This window comes from Triticum urartu, chromosome 7A (assembly GCF_056163025.1).
Source record: "Triticum urartu cultivar PI428250 chromosome 7A, HENAU_Tu73, whole genome shotgun sequence".
In the NCBI taxonomy this organism is placed as follows: domain Eukaryota; kingdom Viridiplantae; phylum Streptophyta; class Magnoliopsida; order Poales; family Poaceae; genus Triticum; species Triticum urartu.
In genome coordinates, this window is record NC_141879.1 from 35,188,854 (window position 1) to 35,199,736 (window position 10,883).

The following is a 10,883-nucleotide window of genomic DNA, read 5'->3' on the forward strand; positions in this document are numbered from 1 at the left end:
GTTTTCTTTCAATGTTTTTATGATAAAGCAAAATATTCATGTCTTATAATATTTGTGCATATAAAAAAAATGAAAAATGTTCATGCACTTCCGCAAGCTTGTTTGTGTAACTTTCAGAAGAATGTTTACGTATTTCATAAAAATATAATATACCTGTAAAATATTTACAAAATTATCAAAAAATGTTGATTCGATTCAGGAAGTGGTCACACATGCTTAGACAAATGACTTAAAAATGTTTCATTGTGTTTTAGGTTTATTCGTGTAAATTTGTGGAAAATTTAGGTCTATTCGTGTAAATTTCAAAAATGTATTACCATGTGTTAGGTTTATTCGTGTAAATTTTAAAACTCGTCAGTATGTCAGACCTTTTTTAGAATTTTTTCAAGTAACTTAAAAATGTGTGCTGCATATTGCAAAATATGTTTATGTAATGAAAAAGTGTTGACATATTTTTATGCAAATATGTATGTAATTTAGAAAAAAATTCATGCCTTCTAAAGAGTATACATGCCATTTTAAAAAGTTTCATCTATTTATATTTCTTTTGTATTTACATAAACGATATTTTGAAAATATCTGTAAAATTATTATGACACAGCAATAAAACACGAAATAAAATAAAAGAGAATAAATAAAATAAAAGGGGGAAACGAGAAAATTGAAGACTTGGAATAAGAAAATTGAAGACAGGAAAAGACAGGAAAGTAAACCATGGCAAATATTCCATTTATTTCTTGTTCCTTTTGAAAAAAAATCATTTTTGTGTTCTTACCTTTTTCGTTGTCGATTTTTTTAGTTTTCATTTTCTTGCTCCTTTTTAATTTATTTATCCATTCTCAACTATTTCCCTTTATGATTCGATTTTCTATTTTGTTTGTAGTGCAAAAGTACATGAAAAATTTCTTTGGCATAATATTTTAAAGAAAATGGAGTTAAAAGGCACATAAACATTTCTTTTTAGAAATGCACACTATTATTTCTTATTCTTGAATAGATTAATAATTTTTCAAGTACACTATAGATAGTTTATAGATACACATTTTGTATTTTTAATATTTTTGGATAATTTTATTTCATATTGATTTTATAATATACAAGTTATATTTTTTGAAATACATGGAAGCATAGTTTAAATACACATTTACATTTCACAATTGCACGTCGAACATTTTATGAATGCATGATAAATAGTTTTTTTAAAAGAAACAACCAACAATTTCTCTTTTGTCGACAAAGGGTGAATTTTATTAGTTCAAAATGAAGCATCAAGAAGATACAAAACACAATGAGCACACAACCAACAGTTTCTTAGATGCACAAACACTTCCTTTAAACTTTTGTGACAAATATAAACATACAAAAAAGGAAACACAAAAACATGTAGCAATAAAAAAATATAGAAACCAATCATGACAAACTGGTAGAAACCCGTATGTAGAAACCATCTCAAAAATCAACAAGATACATTACTATAGGCCGCCTCATGAGGATCGCCTGTAACCGAGCACTATGTATCGCTCACTACGAGTGATCCATAGCAGCACCCTTATTCCATGGCTACCATTCATGGTTGTCATTCAATCTGCCTCAGCATTGCTTGAGAAGGCTGGGGTAACCGGGAAAATATCTTGTGCATGCACTGGATCTTGTGGTGCTACCGGTGCACCGAACTCGCATTGTGCCTTTAAAATGTTTAAAAAATTATGAAAAAATTAGCACACTCACACAACATCAATGTAGATGCTCACAAAATTTCAAGTCAAAATTCAACACATAACTCAAAAAACAAAAGTTACAAATTCAACACAGAATGATACATAACATAACTTGGACTTTAGATTTGGCCCATTATCACACTGATGTCAAATTTGTAATTTTTGCATCTCAAAAAATATTTCAAAATTTTATATAAAATTTTGTGACATTATACATTGATGTTTTGTTAACGTGCTAGATTTTTGTTTCAGATTTTTTAAAATATTCTATGGCATCCGTTGCCCCGGTAGCACCAGAAGTGTGGGTGCATCGGATACATTCCTTGGGTAACCCCACCAAACACATGTGAGCAGACCCATGAACGGTGGAATGAGAGAAGTAAAGGAGTTGTCAGTCAATGTGTGATCTTGTTGACAGGTGCATGATATTTGAGTTCTAATATGTAATTAAATGCGACCTTGTTGACTTAGGCAAACAAAACACACGCCCGGTAACTATAAAATGAAAAATCAACAGTCCGCCAGTACAAGCCAGCTGGGCGCCCAACACACCGCACATTTCACACACACAACGTTAGGCAACATGATAGTGCCTTGTCTTACATAAATAGAAGGCGATATAATAATTAAGAAAACACAAAAGACCGACCTCCCCGGACCCTACGCTATGCGGCAGAAGAACGTAATCCCTCCTCAATGTCCTCGACATGCGTCACGGCCACTTCGGACGGCGGAGGTCGGGTTACGCCGGTGTGTGTGGCCAACGCCCAGAGCATCGTGACGAGCTCGCCACCCTGCACTAGTGCCTCCTTCTGCCCTTTCAGGTGGTCATCGCCGCTGGACGGCGCGATGTAGGCAACCAGCTCCACCCAAAGGGTGGCCAACAGTTCCCAGTCCCCCTTGCCATCCCCCATCAGCGCCTTCCCTAGCACTGTTCCCTTCTGAACCACATTCATCGTGGCATCGCGACAGTCTGGCATAGACTTGTTAGGGGTGGCTTCCATCACCTTTTTGCGACGCTTTTCTTCGGACGCGAGGTAGTAGCCCCAGGTCCCGAGCGCCTCCTTGAGAGCCTTCTTCATGTCCTCGTAGACGAGCTGAGTGCCTTCCCTGTCCTCCGGCAGGAGCCCCGGGTTGAAGGCGACAAGGTATGCGCAGTACCTGGAGAGCCTCGTCGCCACTTCCATGGCGCTGCAAGTCTCTGAAGGATACTTACTCTCCAGGAGGGCAGTGGCAATGTGCCAGGTGAGGATAACCTCTGCGACACTCTCACTCTCACAGAACCACGACATGTCGGTGCCTGTGCCTAGCACGTGATTGCCGGTGGTGAGAGGGGCACGGCGTCTGTCGTCTGCGGCCAAGCGGAAGCGTTCCATTAAGGAATCCTTGGCGTGTGTGGGTAGAGGCTCAGACGAAAGCGTCATGGAGAGCCAGCTAAAGCTGAGCACGGAGAACTGTTTCATGGCGATAAGGCTAGGGTGGCCGAGCATCCTATTGGCCCACGAGATGCGGTGGAGGGCCCCACTGTACGTGGGGCTCTGGAACATGTGTGGCTTGGCGGTGTAGGTGCAGAGCAGTGACACCATGAACCAGTTGGAGAAGACAAAGACTAGGAACTCCCAGAGCACCTCGTAGATGAAAGCGAGGAAGAGGAGGTAGGTGATGGAGATGTCGATGGTGGAGAAGAAGACCCCGGGAGTCAGTAGGAAATTTCTCCACAGGCATTTGGTCAGTGTGAATACGCCCGTGGATATGGCGTAGTTCTCGGTGAGGATGCTACGGTAAGCGTCAAGCATGTTGCCGTTGCCGCAGAGGAGGATGGTGAGGAGGCAGAGGCAGCACACTACGGCCGGGAACAGGAAGTAGTTGACCAAGAAGAAGTAGGGGCTCGCGAACACGACTGGGTGGATGGAGTGGTGGTACTCACTCAGGAAGCTGATCTCGTCCTTGAGCACCTGGAACAGTGCCTCTCCCGAGTCTTGGGGCTTGGACACGCCGCCGCTGCAGATGCCTTGGAAGATGAGGTCCCCGCAGTGCTCGGTCTCCTCCTTGCTCATGGCCGGCAGGTGCTCCACCGTACGGCGCAGCAGCTTGAAGAGTGCGAAGGAGAGGCACTGGCTTCTGATCCTTGGGTTGGACCGAAACAGTGGGTGGTCCGTCTCCACGTCGGCGTGCGTCCATATTTTGCCGACGGTGACGACGTTGTGGTCCGTGGCGACTTTGCCGAGGTCGAGCTTGTAGCCGTGCGGGCCAGGCTTGAGCACCAGGTTCTCTTCCCCCATGACGACGTATTCGCAGGCCTTCAACCTGTCCTGTGGGGAAGGCGGGGCCTGGACCTCCTCCTCGACGGCACCGCCGCCATGCCGCCGGGCATGTAACAGCTGAGCCATGTAGGAGGTGAGGAGGCGGGCGTTCTTGCCGTAGGCCAAGGAACGATTCCCAATCTCGGTGATGACGAGCCTCTGCACGAAGCGTGCCGCGCAGAGCACCCAGAGCGTGCCGAACACGGCCACCCGCCCAGGACCCTTGACGTTGAAGAAGACGAGGTAGCCGAGCCAGGCGACGGCGGCGGCGTGGCTGATGATCTCAGCGTACCCCGGCTGCATCCCCGGGGTGACGAGGATGGCGTCCACCTTCTTGCGGAGGAGCTCCACCACCAGCATCCACGTGAGGATCACGCGAGCCCGGACCGAGAGGTCCGAGCTGCTAGCGTCGCCCTCGCTCTTGGCCTCCGAGAAGAGGTAGTTCATGACGGGGAAGAAGAGGGAGAGCGCTGCTGATAGGATGAGGCGGGCGGTGGGGTTGAGGACTGCGCTGGTGTTGGAGACGCGGCTGAAGAGGTTGAGGTTGAAGAAGACGGCGGCGAGGACGAGCATGAAGACGGAGGTGGCCACCACAGAGGACTCGTTGCTCTTGTTGGTGTAGGAGGAGGTCAGGTTCTGGACATATTTGGTGATGGTGCTTGGGCATGTCGTCAACATAGTACTACCGTCGTCCATGATCCCGTGCAAGATAGCTATGCCTTGCTTAAATTTGGATGAATTACTGGCCAAGGTGGTTTGGCCCTATATATACGTACGTGTGTACAAACGGGACGCTCGATGAGGAGGAGAATAACACAGTATCAGGATGGCGCGCATTGGAGGGTTCACGTGAGCATTAGTAATATTATTAATTCATGCCAGCTCGTCTCATCCAAAAGACGGTGAGCAAAGCCATGGGATCTTCGAACTCACTCCCAACTCAACTTTGAGAGGAAAATGGGTCATATTGTATTGTTTAGGGAGAAAAGAAAAAGGATATGTGTGCACGTACGTCCTAGCCAGTAGAAAACGAATGACACGAGGAGCACAAGCCTCCATAAAGCCATTTTGAAAGGAAAAAAGCTAAGGGCACCCAACAAAAATGATTGCAGTACATGGAACAACGGAAGCAAGGAATCAAACACTGCTTTTGTATTATATACTATTATTTAATCCAAAGTGCACCCAATGCAATGCAATGACATCATCTCTACAACCTCTGGTTGGATGGTTAAGAGGACCGTGGTATCCCCAGCTTACTAGGGTTCAAGTCCTGGTGCTCGCATTTATCCTCGATTTATTTCAGCATTTTTGGCGATGCGCATTCGGTGGTAGTAGATGTTCCCATCGACTAAGAGGTGCCTACCGTGACTTCTTAAATTCTCAGATGATATGACGGTTCAGTCTCTCAGAAATGGTCATAGGGGTAGAATGTGGGTATCTGCATTCACAGGGGTGAGTCCATGCGCGTTTAACTGAGCGCTTGCGTGTGTACTGTGTTCAACAAGAAAGAGGAAGGAGTGCTTCTTGCGGTCCGTCACGCAATTTTGCTATAACCCCATGTATTTTTTGAATTAACCCACAGTACACACTTAAGTCTCAGCAGAACCGTTATTTTGCATTTTTTAGAAACTCCTCGGACTTTCTAGCTAATTCACGTAAGGATCATATTTAAGTCAAACAAATACTTTCCTAAATTATTCATACATTTTGAGATGTAACTTCGATTTTAACATGTTATATATGAAATTTGAATAGAAAAATGTGTAGAATGTGATGTTATTTTTACATGTTAAATATTTTTTATCTCTACCAAAAAATAAAGTAAGGAGTCCTTCTTGCGGTTCATCACACAATTTAGCAGAAAACCCCATGCATTTCCTGTGAATTAACCCACAACATACATTTAAGTCACAGCTGAACCATTATTTAGCATTTTTTCGGAAATCCTCCTGACTATACAGGTAATTCATGTGAGGATCATATTTAAGTCAAACAAACGATTTTCTAAAGTATCCATATATTTAAGCCGTAACTCCAATTTAAACATGTTATATATGAAATTTAATTAGAAAATTTACAGAATCTGAATATGATGTTATTTTTACCTACTAAATCATTTTTATAATTATTTTGAAAGCAAACTTATAATCTACAGTGCACGGTAAGTTTTCTTTCATACCGACGGCGATTCGGATTGCAAATAAACACCATTAAAACCATATAGATAGAAAAAACATCGATAACCACACATGCACACCTCTGAAAAACCTCGCAAGGAAAAAACAACAGATTTCTCATCGCGAAGAGAGAGAGAGAGAGAGAGAGAGAGAGAGAGAGAGAGAGATGCCTTAGCATAAATGACATTCAAACACATTTTGGCTTGTGTGAACACTGGGGCCACCATCGACGAGGAGAGGAGGAGGATAAGCGGCAATAAAACTGTGATGCCCCGCTAAAATAAAGGACAAGGACATGCTATGGTCTTGAGTAATGGTTGCTCAGTTAAGAGCGTTTGTTATTTTTTCTCCCGTTGCAACACACTGGCTATTTTGCTAGTCTATATCCAAAGCATGTTAGTTAGACAAGGAAAACTATTGATGTGTGTTGAAATATATTGCCCGTCTCTCTTCATCAGTTTGAAATTTTGGAGAAGTTGGCTAGAGCATGTATTCAATATGGAATCAGAGCCAAGAGGTCTTCAGTTCAAGACCCTACCAACACAGTACTGAAAAAATCAGCGACTTACATCGATTCGACATGGAAGGACTATTCTAGTCTAGACGTAAGGGGAAGTGTTGATATATATTGCTCCTCTCTGTCAATTAGTTTGGACTTTTGGAGCAACTGTCTCGAGCATGAATTCAATAGTTTGAAAGCTTAAATAATGATAAATGAGCTTGATGAAACATATTGCCCGTCTCCCTCAATCAGTTTGGACTTTTAGAGCAACTGGCTTGAGCATGAATCAATAGTGTCAAAAAATAAATAATAAGAAATGAGCTTTATGTAAAGATACGGCTCTCGTCTAGAACTAAGGCGGTCACAGTGGGAGTATATCATACAAAGTATGATGCATGCCAATTAAATAGTTTAAATGATGTGGCATGCAATTAAATGAAGAAAAGAGGTTGAGTATGGAAAATCCATCTCTGCACCCAAGCTCATCTGCACCCACACTGAAGAAAAAACAAATACTAGAAAAATTCAAACAATTCCAAATTTTTTTGTGCGGTACACAATTTGATGCGTGAGGTCCGCTCCAATTTTTAAATCATTTGGACATCTGAGAGCTCTCAGCAAAAAAGACAAATTGGGGGTCTCTCAAAAAGTTTACTGTTCATATACTGCTTTGGTCCGATTTTTCATTTTTAATGAGAGCTGCTCAAATGACCACATGACTTGAAATTTGGAGCGGGCATCATGCATAAAATTGTCTACCGAACAAAAAAAAGATTTTTTTTTATTTTTTACGAATTCTTTTCTAACCGGGTGCAGACGAGCCTGGGCACCGAAACGCCCTACTCGTTGAGTATCATGATATGATATTGTGTCCTATTAAAGGTGCTTATATGTTTCATGCATGACAATATATAAGATCATATATAATATCAATATGTCATACTATGCAAGAGGTAGTACCGTATGCATGATCTACTAGTGTATGATACGCCCCACGGCGACCAGCCTAACATAACTAATTGTGCTTTCTCTCAAAAAGTTAATAAGTAAATGAGAGAGCAGCGTGTTGGCTTCGGGCTCAGATGAGCCTGAGTGAACAGTAAATGTGTTTAAATTATCAAAACAATTAAAATAAATCAAAAAACATTGTGGTGAAAGGTGCTTAGGCAAGTGATGTCCGTGCAAATTTTGATGGCATTTGGACATTGGAGGAGCTCGTGGAAAAAATCGAGGTAAGAGAGAAACATTTGAAAAACAGTACTGTTCATGCTCGGATTTGTATTTTTGCTGTGCGCGTCTCGAATGTCCAAATGTCACCAAATTTGCACGAACATCACACACATGCTCATCTTGCTTGCAAAAAAATTTCAGGATGTTTTTTTTCCTATTTTTGGTGATTTTACTGTTCACTGGTGTCATGTGAGGACGGGTTCTGAATTGGATTATTGAGTAAATGCAGCTATTTTAATTACGTAGTAGCGTGCACAGCGTGCTGGGAAACCCGTGTATGTGCCTTTGTTTCTTGTTTTTTCATGACGAGAAAGAGATGGTGGGCTTTGTAGGAGCTAGTTGAGTGATACTTTTTTTTACCCGAAGGATTCATGCAAATCTGTGCATTTTCTTGTGTGGCACATCTAGGTCCTTGTTGCCATTTTTTGCTGATTTTGTGGTATGTCTAGCTATTGTCTTGTGTTCTAGTTTTGGCCGAATTTTGGTCGCGCTGCTGCTACTGTGACGGGATTGCCTTCCACACTAGACCAAGAGATAAGGGACGCTACGGGAAGAAATCAGGAGAGAGAAGGGCGCCGTCGATTAGAACCGAGGAGGGGACTGAGAGTAGTTGGGGATTGTTTCTAGTGTCGGTTGAGACTTCTCCCGGGCCATTCCCAAGTAGCACACAACATCCCTCCACCCACTGTCTTGGTCTCGCCACAGGCGACTCCCTGTGTTGGCCGTAGCTCCTCTAGCGATGATCGTTGGCGATGGATGCGCTAAAATTCAAGGGATGACACATAGTTGAAATTGAAGAGGCCACGGTGTTGCTGCTGCACTACCACTTTGGGCACACCGCCACTGCTTTGCCCTCATCACCCTAGCCGCCGTTGTGGTGCAAAATTTTCCTTTATTCGACCGGCCTAGAATTGAGAAAGATAGGATTTGATAGAGCATTTTCTAGGGGAGTTCTTTTATAGAATGGAGTTGGGAAGTGGTAGATGATTTGGCACTAGTAGAAAACAGGGCTATGGTCCAGGCCGGCTCAGCCCATTAGTCCCGGTTCAGTGTAGAACCGGGACCAATGTGGGCATTGGTCCCGGTTCGTGAGCCCAGGGGGCCAGCCGGGCCACATGGGCCATTGGTCCCGGTTCGTCTGGACCTTTTGGTCCCGGTTGGTGGGACGAACCGGGACCAATGGGCCTCGCTCCTGGCCCACCACCATTGGTCCCGGTTGGTGGCTTGAACCGGGACCAAAGGCTCCCCTTTGGTCCCGGTTCATGCCACCAACCGGGACCAATGAGGTGCCTATATATACCCCCTCGCGCAAGAGCAGAGCACAGTGCTCTGTTATTTCTGGCCGAGGGGGAGAGGGCTTTGTGGTGCTCTAGATCACCTCCTATGCACATGAGGTGTTCGATGGAATGCCCGAGCCACACTACTTAAGCTTTCTCCTCTCGAAGCTCGACCTCCAAGCTCCATTTTCCTCGAGATTTGTACACTTCTATTAATTTGGACACTTAATTATATATAATGCACGCAGATGAACCGGCAATGGATGTACGGTGACAGACACACCTGCGAGTACATTAAGGGCATGCATGAGTTTCTCGATGCGGTTGAGGCAAACAAGCATAATGGTTTTATGTGTTGTCCATGCACTGAATGTGGGAATACGAGGTCTTACTCTAACCGGAAAATCCTTCACTCCCACCTGCTTTACAAGGGTTTCATTCCACACTATAATGTTTGGACGAGGCACGGAGAAATAGGGGTTATGATGGAAGACGGCGAAGAAGAAGAGTACGACGACAACTATGTGCCCCCTGAATACGGTGATGCTGCAACGGGGGGAGCTGGTGAAGATCAAGAGGAACCAGATGATGTGCCCAATGATGCTGCCACGGGTGAAGCTGCTGAAGATCAAGAGGAACCAGACGATGTGCCCGATGATGATGATCTCCGCTAGGTCATTGTCGATGCAAGGACGCAATGCATTAGTCAAAAGGAGAAGCTGAAGTTCGATCGCATGTTAGAGGATCACAAAAAAGGGTTATACCCCAATTGCGAAGATGGCAACACAAAGCTCGGTACCGTACTGGAATTGCTGCAGTGGAAGGCAGAGAATGCTGTGGCTGACAAAGGATTTGAGAAGCTACTGAAAATATTGAAGAAGAAGCTCCCAAAGGATAACGAATTGCCCGACAGTACATACGCAGCAAAGAAGGTCGTATGCCCTCTAGGATTGGAGGTGGAGAAGATACATGCATGCCCTAATGACTGCATCCTCTACCGCGGTGCATACAAGGATCTGAATGCATGCCCGGTATGCGGTGCGTTGCGGTATAAGATCAGACGAGATGACCCTGGTGATGTTGACGGCGAGCCCCTCAGGAAGAGGGTTCCTGCGAAGTTGATGTGGTATGCTCCTATAATACCACGGTTGAAACGTTTGTTCAGAAACGAAGAGCATGCCAAGTTGATGCGATGGCACAGTGAGAACCGAAAGAAAGATGGGAAGTTGAGAGCACCCGTTGACGGGTCGCAGTGGAGAAAAATCGAGAGAAAGTACTGGGATGAGTTTGCAAAGGACCCAAGGAATGTATGGTTTGCTTTAAGCGCGGATGGCATTAATCCTTTCGGGGAGCAGAGCAGCAATCACAGCACCTGGCCCGTGACTCTATGTATGTATAACCTTCCTCCTTGGATGTGCATGAAGCGGAAGTTCATTATGATGCCAGTTCTCATCCAAGGCCCTAAGCAACCCGGCAACGAAATTGATGTGTACCTAAGGCCATTAGTTGAAGAACTTTTACAGCTGTGGAATGGAAACGGTGTACGTACGTGGGATGAGCACAGACAGGAGGAATTTAACCTTAAGGCGTTGCTGTTCGTGACCATCAACGATTGGCCCACTCTCAGTAACCTTTCAGGACAGACAAACAAAGGATACCACGCATGCACGCAC

The 10,883-nt window shown here is 44.3% G+C and overlaps 1 protein-coding gene across 1 annotated transcript; it reads right to left on the reverse strand.

Annotated features, from left to right (window-relative positions):
- Positions 1–2,141: 2,141 nt before the first annotated feature.
- LOC125524014 (uncharacterized) lies at positions 2,142–4,795 on the reverse strand. The gene has a single exon (XM_048689092.2). It carries the CDS (start codon positions 4,715–4,717, stop codon positions 2,384–2,386), a length of 2,334 nt encoding a protein of 777 aa, XP_048545049.2. The 5' UTR covers positions 4,718–4,795; the 3' UTR covers positions 2,142–2,383.
- Positions 4,796–10,883: the final 6,088 nt, after the last annotated feature.

Coding starts and splice junctions, on each gene's coding strand:
- LOC125524014 (XM_048689092.2), bottom strand. CDS start 4,717: ATGGACGACGGTAGTACTATGTTGACGACATGCCCAAGCACCATCACC.